We start from the raw sequence: 27,160 nt of genomic DNA, 5'->3' as shown, positions 1-27,160 counted from the left end.
GTATACCTTCAGTTTCAATTCTTCTAGCATAGCCCACCCCTCTCAGGTTTGCCTAGCATATGGGGCCCCTAAGTTCCCGGCACGGAAGCGGGAAGGGGAATGCTGACCCAGAACAGAGAACTAATCAATCAGAGCAGCTGAGAGGGTGACCCTTTGGACTCTGAGTTCACAGCTCCTCACCAGCTTTCTGCTAGTCTTTAGCAGAGAGGTGTGTGTTGCACTAAGCACGTTGGCACCTACTATGTACGATACATTAACGATCAAACCCTCGGTGAATAATGTCCTTCCTCATGAAGATCATTTCTAAACCCCAGGTTCCGAAAACTTCAGTCTTAATTCGCATACACATTCTACTAAAATTTTATGGTCATTAAAAAGTGGGAAAGTAATCTCATCCAAGTGCCGTGCCAGCCAAATTCGAAAATACCAGTAGGGGATATTTTTTAAAAGCGCAATCGACTTGGATAATCTCTAGTCTGGACTCGGAGCTCCACGAACTCATTCTGTTCCATGTTTGCAGTAGAGCAAATTGGACGTTAACTCCTGCTTCAGCTTCTAGAACCCTGACCCGCTGCAAGGCAGTGAAAGTCAGGCGGGCGGGGCTCCCCGGGGAGAGACCGGCCCATTTCAGGAGGATCCCGGGGATGCCCTGTTCCTAGGTGGAATAAAACTCCCTCGGGCGCTCAGAGGAAAGCCCAAGCTGACCGCCCCCGGCCCAGGCAGCCCTGAAACCATAGGCGCCTCTGAGGATTGCGCAAGTCTTTTCCTCCCCCGCCTGCTCGGTGGCATGTTTCTAAAATTCCCATCTGCACAACATAAACAGGAAACGTGCAGCAAAAAGCCTTGGCGGTGCAAATTCCAAGCTTCCAGCGAGGGCGGGAGAATCTCCTCCGTGCTGCCGGAGGTAGCAAGCGGCAAAAAAAAAAAAAAAAAAAAAAAAAAAAAAAAAGAGCAAACTTTCCAAGTGACCCCGCGCCCCTCCATTCGCTTTCCCCCAACTGCAAAAGGGCGAGAGAAGGTGGAAGGAAGGACCCCAGTTCCAGGAAAATAAAGATTAGGGGAGGGGGCCGTTGAGGCAGCAGCCGGGCTTTAAAGTGCCTGACCTCCGTGGCGGCGAGTGGCAAGGCCGCGCCCGACCGCCCACTTCCCGAGCCGCGTTGCCCGAGCGGCCTCGGAGCGCCGCGTGGGCTCGCGAACGCCGGGAACCGGGTCGCCGAGCCCTCTCGGGTGGGGCGGGGGAGGGGCGGGCGCGCGGCGCGGCGCAGGCGCAGTGTGCGCCTCGGTTGTCAAACATGGCTGAAGCGCCGCTGCTACCGCTACAGCCGCCGAAGGGAAAATGCTGAGCTCGCCCGGGCCGGGTGGGCGGCGGCGGCGAGGGCGGCGACGGGAACCCGCTTCCCGGGCGCGGCGGCGGCGGTCATGGCTCGGCTGGCGGACTACTTCATTGTGGTAGGCTACGACCACGAGAAGCCAGGTAAGGGTGTGGGGCGGGCGCCGCCCCCGGGCTTCGCCTCCGCCCCCGGCAGCCGTCCAGTGGGCTCGGCGGGGCCGGGCGTCGTGGCCGGGAGGCGGGGAGCGGGAGGGCCGGGTCCCGCGGTGGAGGAGCGGTGGGTCGACTAGCGTCGGGCCTTCGCTGCGCGGTCGAGCCTAGCTGGCGGTGGGCGTGTGGGAGGCTACGGCGGGACGGCGATCGCGGGGCTAGGCCGTGGCGGTGCGGCCGGGGGCTGGGGGGCTGGGCCGGTGGAGAGCCTCCCCGCGCGCCGGCGCGCTCTTCCGTGGAGGCTGCTGGCACCCGGGACCGCGCCCTCGTGCCGCCCGGCGGGGTTGGGAGGGCGGGAGCACACTGTGCGGAGTTCCTAGGAATACACTTGTGCCCTGCATCCTGAGTAAGAGTGACGCTGGGGGCAGTCCTCCCGGAAAGGAAGTGCACAGAGTCCGCGGCTGCCTCCCGCCTGCCCTCTGCGGGGGCCTCGGACATCCCGGCCCACACGCCGGGTCCTGGGAAGGGCCGAAGGATCCACGCACTTTGAAACATTTCTAGGAAATTCTTTCCGGGCGCATGGGCCAGCATTCCAGGACGAAATGATTCTCTTAAGTAAAGATAGCCTCCACTGCCGGTGCTCTCCCTTAGCTTTCCTGTGTTTTGATTGTTCTCTTTATTCGCCAGAGAATCCTTCACAAGGGACAGTTTGGCAGATGCTTTGCTTTTTGTACTTTGATTGGTGGACTTGCACAACCAGGAGTGTACAGGGTTCACGCCCGTTTGTGTGTTTGTATCTCTTTGTGTTGTTATATACAGATAAGCGGGATGTAATAACTAGGTGAGCTGGGGAAGCTCTTTTCTTTCAGGATAATTCCAGCCTCAAACTTGAAAGGAAGTTTAGGTACCAGCTCTCCAGCCTTTTCCTTGTCCCAGGAGGTGTTTAGATTGTGCTTTGCCCATGGTTAGTCGTTGATAGCACCAGAGTACCATTGTTCTACCCACCTCTTTTCTATTATTCATCCCTAAGAATTTATATCAGAGAAGGGATCCTTCACATCTTTGGTTTCTCACTACTACCTGATTGAGGTCACTTAAAACAACTGCTTGCTGGTAGGTGAGATACCTCAGCTGATCAAGGCTTTTGCTGGGCAAACTGGGCAAACCTGGAGTCCTGAGTTGGGATCCCTGAACTCATGAAAAGGTGGAAGGCAAGAACTGATTGCACAGAGTTGTCTTCTGACTTTCATAGGTGTGCCCTAGTATGCATGCCCCCCCATCATAAACACACACACACACAATAAAAAGAAGGCATTGGGTTGTATTTAGAGAATCTTTTGGCTGCTCCTAATTGTCATGTCCCTTCTTAGTACTTTTTCAGTCTCTTCCCAAGATGACATAGTCTGTTATCCAGATTGACCGTGTGGAGAATTAGTTTTGTTTTTAACCTTGTTCAGTTTTTATTTACATTGTTCTTTTCCCCACAACAATTTTATTTTATTTTAGTTTTTTGAGACAGAGTCTCTTTACAGAGCCCTGGTTGTCTGGGAACTCCCTGTGTAGACCAGGTTGGTTTTGAACTCACAGAGATCCACTTGCCTCTGCCTCTAGAATGCTGAAATTAAAGGCCCACGCCCAGCTTCCCACCTAGCAATTTTGAAACAGTAACAAACTTGGAAAAAAAAAAAAAAGCAAGCATGGTACAAAGTTGTTGGTATTTTATCTTATTTTTTGGAACATTTTGAGAGGAAGCTGCTGACATTTTGCTCCGTCACTCAGAATGGTTAAGTGTGAATTTTATACAAAGAACATTGTCTTACACAATGACAGTGCAGTATTCAAAACAGGACATTCACACTGACTCAGTGTTGCACTTAGCTTGGGTTTCGTTGATATGCTGTGAATCACATAACTGGCAAAGCAGTCAGTACAGTTAAGTTTGCATGGTTGCCTGGTCTCCTTTGTCTCCCTCTTTCAGCACGGAAAAGTTTCCTCATCTTTTTCTTGATTTTGTCACTTTTGAAGATTATAGGTCAGTTATTTTTGCAGCTCAACTTGAATGTCCCTCAACTTGAAACCTCTGTGCTCTCTCTCCTAGTTGGACATACACACTGGGGCAAGTGTGTCACAACAGTGATGGTCTCGGTCTTTTCAGGTGGTACATACTTTCACTTTGATGACTTGTAATCAGTGTCGGCCAGGCTTTTCTTTTCTTAAACATAATTTTTAATTGATTTGTTGGGAAATTCATATCATGCATCCCAATCCCGCTCATTTCCCAGTCACTCCATATCTGCCCCTCACCACTGTAGCGTCACCCCAAAAGAAAATAAAAAAATATTGATTCACAACAAAGCAAAACAAAAAGAGCCTGGCTGTGGTGGTGCACCCCAACATTCGGAGGCAGAGCCAGGCGGATCTCTGTGAGTTTGAGGCCAGCCTGGGCTACAGAGCAAGATCCAGGACAGGCACCAAAACTACATAGAGAAACCCTGTCTTTTTTTTTTTTTTTTTTTTTTTTTGGTTTTTCGAGACAGGGTTTCTCTCTGTATAGCTTTGTGCCTTTCCTGGAACTCACTTGGTAGCCCAGGCTGGCCTTGAACTCACAGAGATCCTCCTGGCTCTGCCTCCCAAGTGCTGGGATTAAAGGCGTGCGACACCGCCACCACCTCCTGGCAAACCCTGTCTTGAAAAACACAACAACAAAATAAAAGCCCCACTTCAATCCTCCATCTTTCCCACCTCTCCAACACCTCTCTCTTTGCCTTAGTGGCATTAGGAGCTGCAGTGTGTCATGCAGTGTACCCTTTTGTCCCTTCAGTTTCATTGCAGTGAGTTGTTGGTTTGGCTCAAGGCCCCTGGCTTCTGGTACACCATCAATACTGGACCCTCAACTCCTCTCGTCATTGGAGATCCCTGTGGCTGTGGTTCCACAGGACCAGTCCCTTCACACACTCTCGAAGGTCATAGATGAGGTAGATGTTGGGGTGGGCCAACTCAAAGCCCTGGATGTGTGTCTGGGTGGTAGCTGATTTGGTCAGCCCAGGCTGCTGGGACCACCCGGTCAGGCAAGGGGCGGAGCCAGCTCTTCTAAGTCCAAGCTATTGGGGCTGCTCTCCCACACCTGTGGTGAGGGGCAGGGCAGCTCTTCTGCTGTGGCTAGAGAGAGCCTGCTCTCCCAGGTCCATCTGCTAGGCTTTTCTACTAGAGTTAATCCTTCTTTTCAATGAATGAATACCTTGAATTCAGGTGTTTGGTCCTCATCAGGATTTTAATGGATTTGTCATATACTTACATCAATATGGATTTATGATTTATGTGTCTTTTGTAGTAGATTGTACTGCTATTGTTTGTTTTATTATAACAAAGTACTATAAATTGGATGATTTGTAAACAAAGGCTTTGCTTTTCACAGTTGTAAAGGCTAGAAAGTATAAAATTAAAGTGCCAACAAATAGGAGGTCTAATCAGAGGCATGCTTGTACACAGCCATACTCTCATTTTAACCTCAATGGTCTAAGGGTCCACATGAGCTTTATAGGACCTCTTTAATAAGGGAATGAACCTACTTATGAGGACTCCAGCCCTGTGACCTGAGCACTTCCCAAAGATCCCATCTAGTTCCATTACTTTGGGTGTTAGGACTTCAACATAGGAATTTTGGGAGGACACAGATATTCAGACCATTTATTTTGATGTTTCAATTGTTTTGCCATTTGATCAATGAGTATTTGGCTTCTGTGTCCCCATCATTCCTTGAGCATCATTACTTTTTGACATAACATATTCCTGGCATACATACACAAACATATCTGCTTCTCTTGTGGTGCTAAGCCTCTGACATGGAGCCACTTATATGCTAAGCAAATGCTCTGTCATTGAGCTACATTCTTAGCTCTCCTGGCTTATTTTGCACTTCCTTGTCTTGGTCCTGGAATCAGCTATTTTCTCTAGGGATCCCTGTTTTGTCCCAGTGAGGCTAATTTCTCGGTGATAGCATTTTTTTGTTACTATTGGGTTGTAACTATTCCCAGGCCCTCTTCATTGTTGGGACTGGAGGATATATTTATGAATATATACACACATATCTATATTTCTGTCTCTAAACATTGAGAACTGTGAACTCAATCTAGTACCTCAGACTTCAGCCTAACAATCTAGCATTTGCCTTTCACATGTTGTAATGGTCTTCTCAAACAGTGAGAAATCAGGATTCATTATCTCTTTCTCTCTCTCTCTCTCTCTCTCTCTCTCTCTCACACACACACACACACACACACACACACACACACCCCTCTTGTTTGTTTTTTGTTGTTGTTTATAACCACTTCTTTCTTCTCCTTGCTGAGGCTATTTCTTCATTCCGTATCTTCCTCCCTCACCTCTAGCCCTGTTGGATCCTAAGAGCCCATATCAGGATGCCACAACAAAGGGTCTCCCCCACTTGTGCTCTGACTCCTTATGTTGGCTTCTGTGGACACCCTTCTCATTCTGCTCAGGCTCTGACCTCCCACTGGGTTGCTCCCTTGTGAAGGCAACCTCCTCACTCTCACTCCCTTTGCACCTTCATGCTCTAGGCCAGTTTGCTCCTCCTGCTTTGACCTGGGGCTCTGACACAATGGTTTAGCTTTGGCCCTTCTTTTGTTTGTTTGTTTTTGTTGTTGCTCTTGTTTGTTTTGTTTTGTTTTGTTTTTTCGAGACAGGGTTTCTCTATGTAGCCCTGGCTGTCCTCAAACCAGCTCTGTAGACCAGGCTGGCCTCAAACTCACAGAGATCTACTTGCTTCCGCCTCTGAGTACTGGGATTAAAGACATGCACCACCACTGTCCATGGTTTTAGCTATTCTTTTACCCTCTGGATTCCCCTTAGAGCTCCATTGAGTTTTTGCAAGCTTCACCTCTATCCTATGTCTACTGACTCTCTTTCCCATACAGAACAAAGGGAAGATTTTTTTCCTTTCTTTTTTAAATGAGACTCAGAATGTTACATAAATTATTATCTCAAGTATGAAATGCATACTTTTTTCTGTTTAAGATAATTTATGTAGTTTATTCAAGAGTAATTTATGTGCAAAAATTTAAGTGAACAGTTGAGTGATTTAAGCAACTATATACACACTAGTGGAGTCACTAACACAATCAAGATAGAGAACACTTCCTTGCTACAAGAAGTCTTCTTATGCCCTTTTGCAGACTCTTCCCTTGCCTCTGGTGGCTGCAGGTCTGCCTTCTGTCTGTATGTTTTTGTCTCTTCTAGAGTGTCATATAAATAGAATCAGACAGTTCTTTTTAAATGTCCGGATTATTTTCCACTTAGATTCATACAATGAGTGAGATTTATCTGTGTTGTATTTATTGGTAATTGTCCCCTTGCACTGCCCCCCTTACCCTTCAGTATTGAAGTATTGAACCCAGGGTCTAACCCATGCTAAGCGTGCAGTCTGCCTCTGAATTATACTCATTGCTATACTGTTTCTTTCCTTTCTTTTCCCCTTCTTTCTCCTGTAGCTCAGGCTAACCTCAAACTTATGATGTTGTCAAAGATGACTTGAAATTCTCATCCTCCAAACTCTACCTCCAGTGCTGTGATTATAGATGTGTACCCCCATGCCCAGTTTATGTGGTGCTAGAAATGGAAGCTGGGGCTTCTTACATGCTAAGCAAGCACTCATCAATTGAGCCCAAGAGATACATTGTTTCTTTATATTGCTAAGTAATACAAAGTTTGTTCATTTGTTCATCAGTTGGTGGATATTCATTCTTCCAGATTTTGGTTATTATGAATAAAATTGATCTGGATATTTGAATATTGACATGTTTTCATTTTTTTGGGTTAAAACAAAAATTCTTAGGTCAATGAGTTTTCCAAACTACCTGAGTTGTGTAGGATGAAAATCTACAAAGTGTATGTACTTACTTAAATTACAAGTAAAGAATCAATCTAATTGATTTTCTAACCTTTATTATACAACTGTCTTCAGGAGTTAGTATGGTTTTATTACTCAACTCTATTTAAAAGATAATCAGGTTATGATAATATACTTATCTTTGTGTATTTGATACCAGAGTGTACCTGGTATTATTCAGCCAGTACATTACTGTTGGTTTGTGTGTGTGTGTGTGTGTGTGTGTGTGTAGATCAGAGGACAACTCTCCAGAGTTGATTTTCTCCTTCTAGCATATAGGTTCCTGGGATTGAATTAAGCCATTAGACTTGGCAGCAAGTGCCTTTATCTGCTGAACCATCTTGCTGACCCCAGTTACATTATTTTCTTTCCTCCTTCCTTTCTTTCTTCCCCTCTCTTTCTCTTGCTTTCTCCCTCTCTCCCTCCCTCCACTCCTTCCTTCCTTCCTTTTTTGAGACAGGGTCTCACTATGTGTAGCCCTGGATGTACTAGAACTATCCATGTAGATGACACTGACCTCAAACTCATAGAAATCCACTTGTTCACTTGTTTCTGCCTCCTAAGTGTTAGGATTAAAGGCATTCTCATTCTCTCTCTCTCTCTCTCTCTCTCTCTCTCTCAATAAAATAGGGAAATCTGAGTAAGAATGGTGGCTTGTTATATGATACCAGTATCCTAATGGTGATTCTGTACTGTGAGGATGCGGCTATCTGTTGAGGGAAATGAAGTAAAGGGGTCCATGGTGTCTGTTATTCTTTTAACTGTTGGTAAATCTGTAACTGTGTCAACATTAAAAGTCCAGAAACCATCAGGAAGATAAAATGTGTCTTTAGTATCTTTATTTTTTTTCTTTTTTAAAAAAGATTTGTTTATTTATTATGTACAATGTTCTGCCTGCATGTATGTCTGCATGACAGAAGAGGGCACCAGATCTCATGGATGGTTGTGAGCCACCATGTGGTTGCTGGGAATTGAACTCAGGACCTCTGGAAGAGCAGCCAATGCTCTTAACCTCTGAGCCATCTCTCCAGCCCTCTTTATTTTTTCTTAACATTGACGACATAAGGAAGTTCTTAGTATATACAGTTTCAGAAAAATATAATTTTCAATGATAGAATTATATTTCTGAGGATCAGTTTTATTGACTTTATCATTGAACACTTACTTTTCCCCCCAGATTTGTGCTTTTTATGCTGATGCTGTCATTTATAAGAACATAGCTTAAAAATTGTTGAATTTTATGATAATTCATTATTTAAAACTATCTTTTTCAGGCATAGTGAGATGGTGCAGTTGATAAAGTGCTTCACAGGGGCCCAATTGCAGATCCCTAGCACCCATATGAAAATAGCCAGGCTCAGCTGAGCACAGCATTCGTAATCCAAGTGTGGGGGAAGTCCCCGGAGCTTCCTGCCTAGATAGTTTAGCTGAATCAGTGTGTTTCAGGTTCTGTGAGCAACCCTGTGAAAAGAAATAAGGTGGACAGCACTAAGAAAGATACCTATGACCACCTCTGGTCTCCATACACATGCACACACATACATTGCCCTCCCTCCCCTGAAAAAAAGCCTTCATTTTACAGCTTTATATTTGGATGATGGTGGAATAACTAGGAAGTATAATTTGTCTCTAAAAGACAAAGTCTCTAGCCGGGGGGGCAGTGGTGCACGCCTTTAATCCCAGCACTCGGGAGGCAGAGGCAGGCTGATCTCTGTGAGTTCGAGGCCAGCCTGGGCTTCAGAGTGAGTTCCAGGGAAAGGCACAAAGCTACACAGAGAAACCCTGTCTCAAAAAACAAAACAAAACAAAACAAAACAAAAAGACAAAGTTACTTACCCAACTACTTTTACTTTCCTTATTGTATTACTTTGTTTTAGTTTTATTGAGATTTGTCAAAGTAAATTGAAGCACTGAATTAATGCCTTTATATGCCTTTATGTTTATTTTTCTGCTGTTCATAAATTTAGAAATAATCCATTTAGCTAGGAATATAGTTTAGTAATAGAGCTCTTGTCTAGCATCACAGGGTCCTAAAGTTGAATATGTGGTACAGGCAAAAATTATTTATCTAGATATTATTAAAGTAGGTTAATTTTAGGTTTAATATTCATTTAAGATTCTTTTATATCTTTAAAAATCAATGTGCTTCAGTGTATTAGAAAGTATTTGATTTTTGTTGTTGTTATTTTTCCAAGACAGGGTTTCCCTGTGTAGCTTTGTGCCTTTCCTGGAACTCACTTGGTAGCCCAGTAGAAAGTATTTGAAATGCTATGTAGGTATTAAACAATATATTGCAGGTGAAATAAGCAAAAGGTAAATTCATGCATAAATGAAATATATTTTGAGACTGTGTATGTGTGTGTGTGTGTGTGTGTGTGTGTGTGTGTGTGTGTGTGTATACACACCATGGTGTATGTCTGGAGGTCCATGAGCAACTTGTTGGAGTGGGCACTCCTATAAAATGAATTCTGGAGATTGAACTCAGGTCATCAGGCTTGGCAGCAAGCACCTGCTGAGCCATCTCACTGGCATGAAAATGAGACTTATTGAGAAGCAAGATTAATAGAAATGTGACTCAAGTGGCAGTGAGCTGGAGACAGAAGGACCAGTGTGAGGAAACTTAGGAGCACTTGTTGTGGAAAGAAGGGTGTGGATGCCACAGTTAGGTGAAATTAGTAAATGTTTATGATAAATTACTGTGAGGGATGAAGTAGGAAAAGTAGTTGAGAGTAACAGAGATTCTAACCTGAGTAATTGGGTGGGTAATGTTGTATAAATGCAAGTAAGGGTTGCACTTAATTTTGGACATGTTAAATGTGACTGTCTTTAATCAAGGTAGAACTATTCTTTGGGTGTTTAAATACTTGGGCCAGGAGCAAAGACAGATGAAGATTAGAGATGTATCTGGCAGTTATCAGTAACCAGGTGCTTATTAGGTAGGAAGAAAAGAATGCTTAACTGAGCAGAATTATGTGCAGTGTGCAGGGGAGTGGCTATAATTTCAGGTGAGAATCTAATGATCCTTTTCTGAGTCTTGTGTGGGTAAGACAGCTGCCCTCATTAAGATGGCAACAGCCACACATGCCCTGAAGGACACGGTTTCTGAGCACCATCCAGATGAAGTCTGAAAAGACAGAGTAGGGAGAGACTAAGCATACAGACTTGGGAGTCGTTAGAGCAGATAGAGCTATTTGTGTAATGTCTTCAGAAAGTTGGCACAGAGATAGGAATAAATGACCAAGGGCCAGGCTCGGGATGAAAAGAAAAGGAACAGCAAAGTTTGGTGAGTTTGGGAGACATTCACCTCTCCCTAATAGATACTAATTTCCTTAGAGGTGATGGAACCCCTGATTTTTGTCTAGTTACATGGTATGCAGAAGAGAAAGATTGTTTTCAAATTAAAAAAATTTTTTTAGATTAAAAAAATTTGTATTTTATGAGTTTTGCCTGCATTTATGCGTCTGTGCATCATGTATGCAGTGCCTGTGGAGGCCAGAAGAGGGTATCAGATCTTTTTGGAGCTGGAGAAACATATGTTGAGTTCTGGGAATTGAACCTATGTCCTTTGGAAGAGCAGCCAGTACATGTGACTATGTCTGGGCTAGTTGGATATAAATGGAATGATGAATATAATGTTTCAAAAGTGTTCTGAAAAGATATTGGTGTGTATCCCCAACTTTTCTCTAGAAAAGCTATCTCTAGAGACTGGTGTTCTCATACAAAGGCTAGAGATCTGGCAGCCATCTTGGACAAGGGTCCACATTCTGGGATAGCAGACAAGCTTTCTAGTAGAAAGCTGGGGAGAACTTGAATAGCTAATGGCTTAGAGTAGGATTGCCGTAGCAGACCTGGAGAGCTGCTTTGTATTTCTTGTTGTTGTTTTTATTTGTAAACATGCTAAATTATAACATTTTAGGTTAAATCAATATAAATCTGGGTTTTCCGTTTCATGTTGGCAATACAGGTACATGGTGGGGGAGTGGTTCAGGGTCCAGGGTCACAGATAGTGAAGGACTGTTTCTCAGTGTCACGTGTAGTCAGTTGAGACCACTAAAGAGCTTTGTGGTTGAAGGTACAGATAATCTACTTATATGCTATGTACAGATGAGGAGGAGCCAGTAAAGGCTCCTTCTGCTGTGTGGCCTCCTCCTGTTACTTGTTATTGAATGGCAAATCATGAACTTCAGGTTTGCTCTAGTGAATGATGCTGTCTTTTGAAAAGTTATATAGGATCATTTTTAACTGACTTTTGAGTTGATTGTTGTTTTATAAACCAAATTTAGGAATTGGAGCCCTCAGATTAAACTCCCTATTTAAGAAGTCTCATTGTGATAGGTGTGAATATCTGGTTGGAAAACTTTGAAAATATTTTATTAAAACTAAAAAAGACCAACTCCATGTACCAGTGTGGTCTGGCTTTTTTTCTTCCTTCTTTTCTTTTTTTTTCCCCCTTAAGACAGGATCTCTGTAGTCTTGGCTAGGCTGGAACTCACTAGATATATGCAACCAGTAGTTGCAAACTTTGCATTTTAAGAGGGAAATTAAATAATCTTCATTTTTAAAAATGTCTTAATGTTCTTTCTTTTTCTCTTTCTCTCTCTTCCTCCCTCCCTCTCTCCGTCTTTCTTTTCTTTTCCTTCTTTCCTTTCTTTTTTTCTTTTTTGGTTTTTCAAAATGGAATTTTTCAGTGTAGTCCTGACTGTCTGGAATTTGCTCTGTAGACCAGGCTGGCCTAGAGTTCCGAGATCTGTCTGCTTCTGCCTCCCAAGTGCTGGGTTTAAAGGCATGCACCATCACACCCAGTTTAATGCTGTTTCTTAATGATGTATATTGCATAATAGCTACGTTTTCCACCACTGGGGCTGCTATAACAAAGTATCATAAATTTGTGGCTTAAAACAACAGGTGTTTTTTCTTGCATAATTTTGGTGGGTGATTCTGGAGTTTAGGTGTTAGGAGGTGACCTCCTCTGAGGGCTTCTGGGGGAGATCATTCATCTCTTCTAGCTTTTGGGGGTCCCCACTTACGGTACCATAATTCTATGTTTTGCCTTTCTCTGCACATGGCTTCCTTTGTCTGAGTCTCTGCCCTCTTTTTCATAAAAGTAGTACATGTCTGTAATCCCAGCTGTTTGGGAGGCAGAAGTAGGCAGATGGCAAGTTCAAGGCTTTGTGAGTTACAAATAATTTCAAGGCTTGACTGGGTAACTTAGTCCGAAAACAAACAACAAACAAACAACAACAAAGAAAAATGGCGGTGGCTGTAGCTCACTAGTGAAGCACCTGTCTAGCATGCTCGAGGCCCAGGTTCAATTCCCAATCCTGGGTGTTGGGGAGGATTAGGAGGTCTTGTTTTGCTTTGTTCTTCCTTCCTTCCCCTCCCTCTTTCCTCCCCCCTCTTTCTTTTTCCTCCACCCCCCTCTTTCTTTTTTTTCCTGTACTAGAGATTGCACATAGGTCATCACACATACACACACACACACACACACACACACACACACACACACATGCTAAATAAACATTCTACCATTGAGCTATATCTCCAGCCCTGTTTTTTTTTTTTTTTTTTTTTTTTTATTTATCCAAAGACTCTTGGGATGGCTAACTCTGGTTGTCAGGTTGACTCACATGGGAAGAAGAAACTTTTAACTGAAGAATTGCTTCCATCAGATTGGCCTGTGGGCATGTGTGTGTGGGGCCATTTTCTTAATTGTTAATTGATGTAGGAGGGTCCAGTCCATTGTGGATGGTACCATCTTTAGGAAGATGGGCTTGGGCTGTGTAAAAAAAGTAACTGAGCAAGCCAGTGAGTGGTATTCCTTAAAGTTTCTGCCTCAGTCCCTGCCTTAAAAAGTTCCTGCTCTGGCTTCCCTGGATGATGGATTATAACCTGTAAAGCCAGATAAACCCTTTCCTAAATTGCTTTTGGTCAGTGTTGTATCACAGTAACAGAGAAACAAACCAGGACAGCTGTTAAACCATAGAAAAATACTGTATAAAGTGACATAAGTCAAACGGATTTTAGTTTTATAAGGTGTACACTCTACCTTAGGAATGAAAAGCACAGAACTTAATCTACTACTCAGTATTTCCAAAAGAGAGTATTTCTGCTTTGTATTTTGTAAATAGAAATTAGGAGAAATAGGTATCATGTCCACCAGAATTAGCTTTCAGGGAGTAAGAGACTGTATTTTAGTGTTGAAATCTAGGGAATCACTGCTGAAGACTTTCAAAGCCATGTTACTCCTTCTTAGCTACAAATACTAATGAGGTAAATCCTTGGGGGAGGCCAGCTTTCCTAGAACAGGTGAATGCCTTTGATTGAAGACTGGTGCCTAGTCTCTTTTTATTCTTTGCTCCTGTCTTAGCAAATTGTATGACCTGTTTACTCTTTTTTACTTTATCTCTATCTACATTTGGTTTTGTACCAACCCATTCTGTTCAGCTCTTTAATTCTTGTGTTCCTATGGCTATAATCTTTGCTTAGCTGTTTCCTTCCCTTCTCCCCTTCTTCTTTATTTTGGTGCTGAGGTGAACTAGGGCCTGCCTGAGGGTGTACGGTGCCACTCAGTTACTCTCACTGGTTTTCTACTTGGCTTTGACTCAGCTCTGTGGTTCTGGTGCACATTCCTGGTGCATATTCCTTTACACATTGCTGATTTGTTTTATGTCTTGTTGCAGTAGTACATATTTGCAAAATCTTCACACATTATAGCAAATTGATGGCTTTGTACTGTCTCTCTCTTCATAACTTTTCACAATAAATTTGTTTCTAAGTACCAGTACAGGCACTTTTTGGTTCTTTTAATACCATGAAACTCCAGTCCTCTAAAGTTGACTATGTAAGGAAAGCCCCTACTTGGGAAAGGTTGGCTTGACCTTGGGGTTTCAGTTCTGTTTCTTCAGTGATCTCATAGAATAATACATTTCTTTAATATTCTGACCCAACATCTCCCTGAACCAAATAATCTTCCCTTTATTTTCTGAGACAGTGCTGGAACAGTGAACTATGATTTTCTAGATATTGAAAACAAAAGAGTGATGAAGCCAAAGAGTACTTTTAAATCATTTACTCAGTTTGTAAGGTATAGCTTATTCCTTTCCAGGCTGTGGTCTCTTAAAGGGATATCATCCTACTTATTTATGGTCTGTTACTATATGATGACTGTCTTATTTCAACATGTCTGACAGTATCTAGACCTTTAATAGGCCCTGGCAGATAATTCCATTAATGTCAGGTCTATTTAAGGTCCCTTTTCCTGGATCTCATATTCTGGCCAAGGATTAGTCTGATATTTGGATTGTTGATGTCAGAAGTATGCCTGAGGAGATATTTCATTCCCTACTCTTTGTAGTACTTGAGATTGACTCTAGGTAGGTTCTTTTGCATGCCAACAGGAGTCTGTCACTGAGCTGTAGCTCCAGCCCGATTCCTTACTCTTAACAGCACCAACTGGGCTCTACTGAACACAAGAAGGGACACACAAACACAGTGGGATGGCATGGAACATCTTTATTTTGTACCTGTTTGCCATTATTGTCCTACCTAGCATTGAATAAACTTCGATGTTTTCTGAAATATGCTCCTAACTTTTATGTACAGATCATAGTTCAGCTAAACAGATATCATAGCTTCTATTTTTAAAGGAAAATTATAAAGCTGTAAGTTTACATTTATTTCTAATTGATAGTCTTTTCTGTTGTGATTTTAATCTGAACAAATAATGATACCATTTTTATTACTCCGTATGCAGTTAGTTGAAGCAGTTTTTAAAAACAATGCTTTGAATCTAGAAGCATCTAGATTATGGGCTGATTAATTTGTGTAGCTAAATTGTAATGGTTTTGGAAGGCTGACATATCCTTTCTACTTTACTCCGTTGAATAACAGGCCTGAATTTTTTTTTGCTTGTAATGATTAAACAGAATAGTTAGTTGTCAAAGCATTTAATTCAAAGGCCAAAACAAAGCAATATTTTATTTTCGTAGTGCATAGATTCATTGTAGAAATTATTTTTAAATGTATAATTCTACACTTGATCTTATGTAAAAAGCCCAGAAGCGATGTTAAATGTGTAATTATAAAGAAATAGTATGATAAAATCACTGTTTACGAAGGGTTGTTTGTACTTGTGGTCATGAGGTTTGAAGCTATTAAAGATATTGTTAAAAGACACAAAGAAATTGTATGAATAGTTGATAATGGTAGATAAGTAAGCCTCCGCTGGAGTCTTGCTGCCCTTGTAAGGAATCAAGATTGCACACCCTGGTTTTGCTAGTAATTATTGCCTTGTTGTTCTTTTATGGTCATGGTTATCCCAGTGGAGGTAAAGTGATATACATTGTACCTGCTGACATTTTAAAAGATCTTTCCTGAGATTTTTGTGTGTATTCACATATATATGCTTATACATATACATTTGTGTGTGTGTGTGTGTGTGTGTGTGTGTGTGTGTTGCTCTACTTCTTATAAAACAAGGTCATAGTATCTGTTCCTTTATGCATTTGTGCCAACTGCATATTTAATGCAGACTTTTGACATAATATATAATACAACAGTATTAAGGTTTATTAGCTAAGTGTCTGATTATTACTTAAACTATATAAAGTTTAGGGTTAGTGAAGTTGAAAGTGTTGGGTGAATCTATGTGGTCTGGGTTTGCTTTCTAGTTTTGCCTCTAAATACTTCTGGCCTTAGATGGTTAGTTAATTGTTCTGTTTCTGCATCTATAAAATGAGGTAATAGTGACTAGTAGTAGTTACCACCTAGATTTGCTGTAAAGATTAAGTGAGTTAATTTTTATAAGTGCTTAAAACCTTGTCTGGAGCCCAGTTACAATGTAAGCTTTCATTCGTAGAAGTGGAACTGCTGGGTCAAGTGATAAGTGTTTGCCTATGGAAATCTATAAAGTTTATGTCTAGCATTGTTAGTTTAGAGAGCTTGTACTGTGGTCTCAGGCAGTGTTAGTCCTTGTACAGTGCTATCCTCTGAGCACTACAGACACTTATTTTTATCAGAGCAGCTGTGACTATTTAAAAACCCCTAAGATCAGGCTTCTTGACTCTTGATGTTCTCCCATACAACATAGAAGGAAAGGGGGGTGTAGGTCATTGGACTTTTTCAGAGGTTCTGGCTGTTCACTTCTGCATCTCCCAGTAGTAGTATGTGACTCTACCCTAATTTCATGTGATCTTCCGAGGTGCAAGTGTGTGAGTGTGTGTGTGTACTTGCACACATGTACCCAAACCTATACACACACACACACACACACACACACACACACACACACACACACAGACTGGAGGTTAGCTGAAGGTGTGACTCCATCTGTACATATATGCTGTGAGACTTTTGGTGTTGCTGGCTGCTTTGGGGTCACCCATGCTCTGTAAATCAGCTCAGTAAACCTACTTGTTTCTCAGGTTGGACTCGGGTGGAGTAATACTTTGTTCTGTCATTGATGCTCTGTAAGTGGGGGGTTGACATTTGTCTCCCCGAAGAAAGACTTCTTGCAACAGTCCATCTTCGCTAACCCTACCTTAAATGGAGCCAGTTAGAGTCATCCTTAGTTTCTTCTTTTGGAGCAAGCAAAGCCTCTTTCTTTGCACTGGCTTGACAGTAATACTAGGATGAGGCTGCCAGGGACTGTTTTCTCTGATAGGTTTTGGGGACTGAATCCTGATAGAACCCAATTCAGAGTGAAAAGCGAGACACTTTTGGAAATATCATTTATACCCTTGGTTCTAGCTGTTCTGAAAACCATAGAACATTTATTATTATTTATTTATTTTTAATTTTTTTTTCAAGACAGGGTTTCTCTGTGTAGCCCTGGCTGTCCTGGAACTCACTTTGTAGACCAGGCTGGCCTGGAACTCAGAGATCTGCCTTCTCGGATTAAAGGCATGTGCTACCACTGCTTGACCAAAAGAACATTTTTAATAGGTTTTGGGTCTACACTAAATTGTCATCCAGAAAGATTATATTAATTTAACATACAAGAATATGCCCATTTCCTTTGTTTACCCTCCTGCTTAATAGAGGTTGGTTCAAGATCAGACTTTATATTTAATTTATATTATATATCTGAAACATTAAAAATTGGCTCTTGCCTTTGGTCTTCATTGTATCCACAGGGGTTTTGAAAACATAAATATGAATTATGAAAAATTTTAAGTCTTCCCTTCTTTTTGCCTGATTTATTTAGATTCCAAGAGAGGTCATTGTCCAGACATATCCCAGTATTCTGTGAGTAGAAAAATTCTAGAAACTGGAAAAAGAAACAGTCCTTTTAACAGAGCTACTGTTACTATTTTTGCAGACTGCCTGTTGAGTATTGTAGACCTTTTTTTTTTTCAGTGGTTTGCTTAACAGATTAGGAGGAAGAATTTATATCTTTCCTGACAAATGCTTGTTTCCACTGATGAGACCATTACATACATCTCTTTTCCTTTGATCTGTTGTTGTTCTTTATGTACTTTATTAGTTGACAAGGTTAATTGGTTGGTTTGAAGAAAACACAACTTGTTTGGGAAGTTGAGATCTCAAGGTACTTTCACTTTCTACTAAATATTCTATTATAATGTTCACTCAAAATACAGAGTTAAGAACTTATAATGAAAAAATATTTAAAGAAAATGAATAGTTGCGGAGCAGTTTTATAAGTGAAAAAAATCTGCTTATAGGTAGTGATGTCTGGTTGTCGGTGTAAGTGCATCTTTTGTATTTTCTCAGCCAAAGCTAAACGTTAGTAACATTCAGAGAGAAATCAAGTGTCCGAATAAACTTAGAAAATAGCAGTAGGAAAATGAGTTTGCAGTGGAAAGTAGCAGTTAGGACTGGAGTGAATTTTATGGATGCTTTATATAATTGTCCCACATGGTTTGCTCTGGAATTTGAAAAGAATGTGACTTGTTTTAATTTTGAGACAGATGTTCTACCAAATCATTTTAGCTCAAGTAAACACAAATCAATTGAAAATTAAAGGTAGCCGTGCGGTGGTGGTGGTGGCGCACGCCTGTAATCCCAGCACTCAGGAGGCAGAGGCAGGTGGAGCTCTGTGAGTTCAAGGCTGGCCTGGTCTATAGAGCTAGTCCAGGACAGGCTCCAAAGCTACAGAGAAACCCTGTTTCGAAAAACAAAAAAATAAAACAACAAAAAAAAGCAATCGGGGCCTGGGGAGGTGATGGCTCAGTCTGTCAGGTACAGACTTCCAGCACCCGTGTTAAAAAGAAAAAGAAAAAGTAAAAGAAAAGAGAAAATTAAAGGTAGTAAAACTTTTTTTTCCTCTTTTGAAACAAGAAGAAACAACAAAATTCATTTAGAATGGTAAAAAACAAGAATTTTGAAAATACAAGTTAAGTATTGCCAAAAACAAAACAAAACTGTTCTTTGTATACTGTCTTCTGTTCAGATTGCATATCTGAGGAATTTGGCTGTGGAAAACTGAAGAAAACGTAAAGAGTATGTATAGCAGTTGGTCAAGTTGTCACAGTATGAATCGGATTACAGAATAATCATTTTTGCTCTTTTTAAAAAATGGTCTTTTTAATTAAAAAAAATGTGTTAGTTCCAATTAGAATGCATAGTTCCAACTAGAAATGTGTATTACCAGAGACTGTGTACCAGACTGGTCTAACTTAATTAATTTCTCACAACAACGACATAGGTGAAGATAATGAGACTGGAAATGATTAAGTGATGCGCTCAAGATTCTATAACTACTACTGTGATATCAGTAGTGATATCCATTGATCCTGCAACTCGACCTCATCAAGACTGTCACCACTACCTTAGCATGTTCCTGTATGTCCTTCCCATTCATTTCCTGTTCCTCTCCTCCCATAGGAAGTCAAGGTGCTGACTTTTTTCTGCCATATACTGATTTTGCCCATCATAGAATGTAACATCAAAGGAATCAAATGACATGTACTTCTTTTTTATACTTCTTTTTTTTTACTCATCACAATTTTTAGATATATCCATGTTGTTTATTAGAATATTATCTCCCTTTCTTTTGTATTAGTCTACTGTGTGAATAAACCAGTTCACTTACCCATTCTATTGACAGACAATTGAACTGCTGCTAGTATTTGGCTAAAATGAATTTAAAACCCTGCTACTAATACTCTTATTGTTAAAAAAAGTTGTTTTCAATTTCACCTGAGTAAATACCTGTCAGTTGTATTTCTGGTCTTAGGCTGCTGTAGGTTTCATTTGATAAGAAATGGCAATGTCTTTCCCAAAGTAGTTGTAGAGAGTTGTAACTCTATAATCTATGTAGATTATATATGGTTATAATTCTATAATCTCATCTGTATGTGGTTGATAGTCTTTACCATTTCTGGAGTTCATACTAGCATCTCATTGTGCTTTTTAATCTCTAGATTTTTTAATGGTTAATTGTGTTGGTAATTTGTAAGATTTGATTGGCATTTTATTACTGAGTTGTTTCTTTATATGTGGTAGTCCCCAAATATTGGCTTTTTTTCCCTACACCAAAGTTTGCCTTAGTATTTAGAAAATTACTTGTCAAAGATACATAATAATGTTGTAGTATTGAAACAATAATGCAGATTAATTTTATTAGCACATAATGGGTGGTAGGGGCATATTAGTTAAAAATTGTGGGCTTTTAAAATTTTACAAAATTTCTAAAGTTGAACTAACTAATTTCTTTGCTGTCAAGTAGAATTTGTTATCCCAATGAAAGGAGGATGGCATAGATAATTTTTAAAAATAATGCCTTTAGTTCCAGCTCCAGGGGATCTGATTTCATCTGCTTGCCTCAGTGGGCACTTGCACTCACATGTACACATAATCACATACCAGGCAACATACATATAGTTAAAAGTAAAATAAATCTTTAAAAAAATTATAAATTATTCTTTTTTTAACTTTTTAAATTATATTTGTGTTCCAATTTTACACATCAGCCTTGGGTTCCCCTGTCCTCCCCCTCCTGCCCCCGCCCCCACCCTCTCCCCATCCTCTCCCCTCTGTTCCCATCTCCTCCAGGGCCAAGACTCCCCTGGGGATTCATCCAAACCTGATGGATTCAGCATAGGCAGGTCCAATCTCCTCCCTCCAGGCTGAGCAAAGTGTCCCTGTGTAAGCCCAAGGTTCCAAACAGCCAGCTCATGCACCAAGGACAGGTTCCAGTCCCACAGCCTGGATGCCTCCCAAACAGTTGAAGCTGTTCAATTGTCTCACCAGAGAGCCTGATCCAGCTGGGGACTCCACAGCCTTTGGTTCATAATTCATGTGCTTCCATTTGTTTGGCTATTTGTCCTTGTGCCTCTCCAATCTTGGTCTCAACAATTCACACTCTTATAGTCTCTCCTCTTTCTCAACAATTGGACTCCTGGAGCTCCACCTGGGGAGGATCTCTGCATCCACTTCCATCAGTTATTGGATGAGAGTTCCAGCATGACCGGTAGGGTGTTTGGCCATCTGATCACCAGACTAGGTCAAATCAGGCTTTCTCTCGACCATTGCCAGCAGTCTTCAGAGGATGTATCATTGTGGATTTCTGGGGACCTCTCCAGCACTCTGCTTATTCCTGTTCTCATGTGGTCTTCATTTATCATGGTCTGTTATTCCTTGTTCTCCCTTTCTGTTCTTGATCCAGCTCAGATCTCCTGCTCCCCTAAGCTTTCTTTCCCTCAAACCTTGCCCTTCATTACTCCCACTGTAGTCCAGGTTGTTCATGTAGATCTCATCCATTTCTCTACCATTGGGTGATCCCTGTGTCTTTCCTAGGGTCCCGTTTTCTAGGTAGCCTCTCTGGAGTTGTGTAGCAGTCTAGTCATCTTTGTTTTACATCTAGCATCCTCCTATGAGTGAGAACATACCATGTTTGTCCTTCTGAGTCTGGGTTACCTCACTCAGGATGATTTTTTCTAGATCCATCCATTTGCCTGCAAACCTCATGATGTCATTATTTTTCTCTGCTGAGTAGTATTCCATTGTGTATATGTACCATATTTTCTTTATCCATTCTTCATTTGAAGGGCATATAGGTTGTTTCCAGGTTCTGGCTATTACAAAAAATGCTTGCATTCCCACCAGCAGTGGAGGAGAGTTCCCCTTGCTCCACATCCTCTCCAGTATAAGCTGTCTTCTGTGTTTTTGATCTTGGCCATTCTGACAGTTGTAAGGTGGTATCTCAGAGTCATTTTGATTTGCATTTCCCAGATAATTAGGGATGTTGAGCAATTCCTTAAATGTCTTTCAGCCATTTGAACTTCCTCTGTGGAGAATTCTCTGTTTAGTTCTATAGCCCATTTCTTAATTGGACTGTTGGGCATTTTGATGTCTAATTTCTTGAGTTCTTTATATATTTTGGATATTAGCCCTCTGTCAGATGTGAAGACCTTTTCCCGTGCTATAGGCTGTTGTTTTGTCTTGTTGACCATGTCCTTTGCTCTACAAAAGCTTCTCAGTTTCAACAGGTCCCATTGATTGATTGTTTCTCTCAGTGTCTGTGCTACTGGTGTTAGGTTTATTTAGGAAGTAATCTCCGGTGCCAATGCGTTCAACAGTACTTCCGACTTTCTCTTCTATCAGGTTCAGAGTGACTGGATTTATGTTGAGGTCTTTGTTCCACTTGGACTTAAGTTTTGTGCACAGTGACAGACATGGATCAATTTGCAGCCTTCTACACATTGACATCCAGTTATGCCAGCACCATTTGTTGAAGATGCTTTCTTTTTTCCATTGTACATTTTTGGCTTCTTTGTCAAAAATTATATGTTCATAGGTATGCGGGTTAATGTCAGGGTCTTCAATTCGATTCCATTGGTCCACATGTCAGTTTTTATGCCAGTACCAAGCTGTTTTTATTACAGTAGCTATATAGTAGAGCTTGAGGTCAGGGATTGTGATGCCTCCAGAGGTTGTTTTATTGTACAGGATTCTTTTGGCTATCCTGGGTCTTTTGTTTTTCCATATGAAGTTGAGTGTTATTCTTTCCAGATCTGTGAAGAATTGTGTTGGTAATTTGATGGGAATTGCGTTAAATCTGTAGATTGCTTTTGGTAAGATCGCCATTTTTACTATGTTAATCCTGCCTATCCATGAGCATGGAGATCTTTCCATTTTCTGACATCTTCAATTTCTTTTTTCAGGGACTTAAAGTTCTTGTCATATAGGTCCTTCACATGCTTAGTTAGAGTAACCCCAAGGTATTTTATAACATTTGTGGCTATTGTAAAGGGTGGTGTATCTCTGATTTCCTTCTCAGCCTGTTTGTCTATTGTATATAGGAGGGCTACTGGTTTTTTTTTGAGTTGTTCTTGTTTCCTGCTATGTTGCTGAAGGTTTTTATTAGCTGTATCAGTTCCTTGGTTGAATTTTTGCAGTCACTCATGTATACTATCATGTCATCTGCAAATAGGGAAAGCTTGACTTCTTCCTTTCCAATTTGTATCCCCTTAATCTCCTTATGTTGTCTTATAGCTCTGGCTAGAACTTCAAGTACTATATTGAATAAGTATGGGGAGAGGGGACAGCCTTGCCTTGTTCCAGATTTTAGTGGTATTGCTTTGAGTTTCTCTCCATTTAATTTGATGTTGGCTGTTGGCTTGCTGTAGATTGCCTTTATTATGTTTAGGTGTGTTCCCTGTATTCCTGATCGCTCCAAGACCTTTATCTTGAAGGGGTGTTGGATTTTGTCAAATGCCTTTTCTGCATCTAGTGAGATGATCATGTGGTTTTTTTTCTTTGAGTTTGTTTATATGGTATATTACATTGATGGACTTTCGTATGTTGAACCACCTTTGCATCCCTGGGATGAAGCCTACTTGATCATGGTGGATAATTGTTTTGATGTGTTCTTGGAGTCTGTTTGCCAGAATTTTATTGAGTATTTTTGCATCAACGTTCATGAGGGAGATCATCAGTCTGTAGTTCTCTTTCTTTGTTGCATCTTTGTTTGGTTTAGAAATCAGGGTAATTGTAGCCTCATAGAAGGAGTTTGGTAATATTCCTTCTGCTTCTATTGTGTGGAACAATTTACCTACTTTGGTATATGGAATAAATTTAGTATGAATTGAGTATTTCTAGAAATAATAGCAGTGAAGAGGTGATATGATTACCTGTTTGTGGTATTGAAATTATTATTAAAAGACCTTAATAGAAGCTATGCACTTTGTAGTTCTTGTTACTGTAGTAGGTCTGAATATTCACTCCAAATCTAATAGTCTTAGAATAAATAATTGATTATTTTATAAAAGTTTTTTTTCTTTAAAATTATTTATGTATGCATGACTGCATAAGTGCATTGGTACCACATGTATGTAGAAGCCTAGAAGAGGGTATCAGATGACCCGAAACTGGAGTTACAGGTAGTTAGTGTGCCACCATGTGAGTGCTGGGTAGTGAACCCAGATCTTCTGCAAAAGGAGCAGTGCTCTTAACCCTGAGCCATTGCTTCAGCTCCTATTTTTTTTTAAACAGTTGTGCTTGGTGTTGTTAATGATTTTGATACTTTAGATAAGGTGTTGATGGAACATTTTTACCTGCTGAGGAAAAATTATTTCATTAATATGAAAGACATTTTCAGAGTTTTGATATTAGCACAAAGACTAAGCAGTTTTTTAAAAGTTGACATACAGTAGCTATTTTGAAATAGTTCTTCCTCCTCCTCCTCTTCCTCCCTCTTCTTCTTTTTTTCTTACTCACCTCAGACTCAGACTCAGATTAATGGAGATCCACCTGCCTCTGTCTCCCAAGGTGTGCGTACTAAAGGTGTGCGTCACTACCACCCAGCCTGAAATAGTGAATTTTTGAAAACAATATTTACTCAGCTTATATCCAGAACTAAGACTTTTTCTGCATTATATTCTAGCAACAAGGTTTACGTTGAGTGAGAGAAAAGAAGTATATGTATGAAAAATAATAGCAAACATTTAGCATTTTTTATAAAACAAAGCACTTTACAAATATCTCATAATGTTTATACCCTTGAATACAGAAACTTTCATTATTTTCCTTAAAGGAGATTTTCTTTGCTGTTTTTGTATTGGCATTTAACTGAGAACCTTGTGTATGTTGGCCAAGTACAGGCTTTGCCATTGAGCTTATTCCAGCCTCATTGTTTATGTTTTTCAGGTTGGGGCTTCCTAAGGTCACTTGCCTATGGATCACACCTTATAATAAAGGATTTGAGTTTGCTTATAAACATTTTAACTCTATACTCTTGGTCTCTCTGGAGTTTTCTATTTTGTACTCCCACTCTCTCTTGAGACAGAGTCTCTCTATTTAGCCCTGACTGTCCTGGTACTCGGGGTCCTGGTCAGGCTTAGCAGAAAGTGCCTTTGCTACTGGGCCATTTCACTGGGATCAATTTCTGTTTTTAAATTTGACTTATACAGCTTCATTTCAGTTAAATTAATCAAACTTTCCTCATTTGAATTTAAATAGATTTGATGACAAGGATCAGATTAAGGGCATGGGCTACCACCACCTAACTGCTGTCCCTGGCTTGCTATGACCTCTGATCTCCAGGCAAACTTTATTTATTAACATACAAATAAAATCACATTTCAGCTGGGCGGTGGTGGCGCATGCCTATAATCTCAGCACTCGGGAAGCAGAGGCAGGTGGATCTTTGGGAGTTCGAGGCCAGTCTGGTCTACAGAGCTAGTCCAGGGCAGGCCCCAAAGCTACAGAGAAACCCTGTCTCAAAAAACAAAAAACCAAAACAACAACAACAGCAACCCCCCCCCAAAAAACAACAACAACAGCAAACAAACAAACAAACAAAACAATCACATTTTAGCACAAATAAAATATCACCATATGATGCAGTGTTCTTATGGGAGGAGAAGGAGGTAGGATTAGTTTACAAAGTATACCTGGCTGTCATTGACCATGTGATGGTTGTTGAAACCTGAACCCTGCCCTCATGCCTCTTTGGCTTGATTTTTACCTGTGCTGTTTATTAGATGTAGCAATGGATAAGAACTTACCCTTTCAAAGCCTCAGTTTAATAATCTGTGGTCTTTCTGTTAAGAGCTTTAGCTCAGTGCCTGACATGGCAGATGCTTTTAAAAACAGTATGAATTTCTTTTTTTTCTAAATTTATTATATTTGTGTTTTAATTTTACACATCACCCATGGGTTCCCCTGTCCTCCCCCCTCCCGCCCCCGCCCCCACCTTCCCCCAGCACCTCCCCTCCATTCCATCTCCTCCAGGGCCAAGACTCCCCTGAGGATTTATTTAAACCTGGTGGATTCAGTACAGGCAGGTCCAGTCCCCTCCTTCCAGGCTGAGCAAAGTGTCCCTGTGTAAGCCCAAGGTTCCAGGTTTATTTATTTATTATGTATACAGAAGAAGGCGCCAGATCTCATTACAGATGGTTGTGAGCCACCATGTGGTTGCTGGGAATTGAACTCAGGATCTCTTGAAGAGTAGTCGGTGCTCTTAACCTCTGAGCTATCTCTCCAACCCCTATGAATTTCTACTAGAGATATTTGTTTCTACTGGAAAATGTTTGGGTGTAGCAGGGCATTCTTCTGTAACAGTAAGTCTTATGTGACAGACTTTGTTTTAGGAAGAATATGGAGTAAATATGAGGCCAAAGAGGAATCTGAGTTCAAGGTATGATTTGGTTGATAGGAGCCTATTACATTTTCTTTAGTTTTAAATTATATTTGTTACAGCAGATGATATGCCATAAAGACATGTAAGAAACATACACCCTTATTATTCATTTCTCTAAATGATAACTTTTGATTGATGTATTTTGGTCTTTAATTAACATGTACAGTAATCTATTTCATTGTGTTATTTTCATACATAATTTGTTTCTGTTGGTCTTCTTATCCCACTTTCTTCATCACTCTGTCTCCCTTTTTATCCCTATGCCTTCAGTAGTCTCCTTTCTGTAGCCAGAAGTTTCTCTGGTCCCACCTGGCCCTGCAGCCTCGCAGACATTTATAAAATAATCATTCAGAGGCTTAATATTAATTGCAAACTGTATGGCCTATGGCTTCTTGCTTCTTGCTAGCTAGCTCATATAATTTAACTCAACCCATTACTATTAATCTGTGTATCTCCACGTGTTCTTTGGCTGTACCTGTGTCTCATTATATGTTGCTCCTTGTACAGTGGCTTGGTGTCTCCTCCAGTTCCACCCTTCTTCGCCTCGTTTTTAGTTTGAAAATACTGCCTAACCTTATCCTGCCCTGCCATAGGCCAATGCAGCTTTATTTATTATCCAATGGGAGCCACATATATTCACAGCGTACAGAAAGACATCCCACAGCATTTCCCCTTTTCTATCTAGACAAAAGGAAGGTTTTAATTTTAACATAGTAAAATTATATATAAAAAACAGTTATCAAGCAAGAATTACAGTTACAATATCTATTTGTATTTGGCAAAATTAAAGAAAATGTGTTATCATCTATCTTGTTTTTGTGAGTCTAAAGTTTTATATCTAATTTATCTTTTATCATGACTAAGAAAAACTATAACATCTAGTTTTCAACTCCATCAAAGATCCCAGAAGGATGTAATAATTACCTGAGTAAAGAGGAAGTGTATCGCAAGCAACTTTCATAATTTTAGAAATGACAGAGACATTTGGCTGTCTGAACAGTTATCCAAAGTTTCTCTGTAATGTTGGGGCATCTATCTTTAGCTTACAGGCCTAGAGTTTCTGGCATAGCTTTCAGTGAAGCAGGAAATTTTAAGGACTGTTAGGCCCACTCTGAGAAGTTCTTCAGTCATTTCTCCCTGTCTCCTGTAGAATTTTTTCTATGAAACAGGA

General features: G+C 40.7%; 1 protein-coding gene across 1 annotated transcript in view; it reads left to right on the top strand.

The window, feature by feature from the left end:
* The first annotated feature begins 278 nt into the window (after positions 1 to 278).
* Positions 279 to 27,160, top strand: part of Sbf2 (SET binding factor 2) — a 345,635-nt gene continuing 318,753 nt past the window's right edge. Inside the window, exons 1-3 of the mRNA XM_036177261.1 lie at positions 279 to 314; positions 560 to 904; positions 1,096 to 1,474. Of these exons, the coding sequence (XP_036033154.1) occupies positions 279 to 314; positions 560 to 904; positions 1,096 to 1,474 (760 nt within the window). The remainder of the gene's footprint in view (positions 315 to 559; positions 905 to 1,095; positions 1,475 to 27,160) is intronic.

Source organism: Onychomys torridus, chromosome 1 (assembly GCF_903995425.1).
Source record: "Onychomys torridus chromosome 1, mOncTor1.1, whole genome shotgun sequence".
Lineage (NCBI taxonomy): Eukaryota > Metazoa > Chordata > Mammalia > Rodentia > Cricetidae > Onychomys > Onychomys torridus.
The sequence above is the reverse complement of the archived record's forward strand: the minus strand, read 5'-3'. Positions and strand labels throughout refer to the sequence as shown.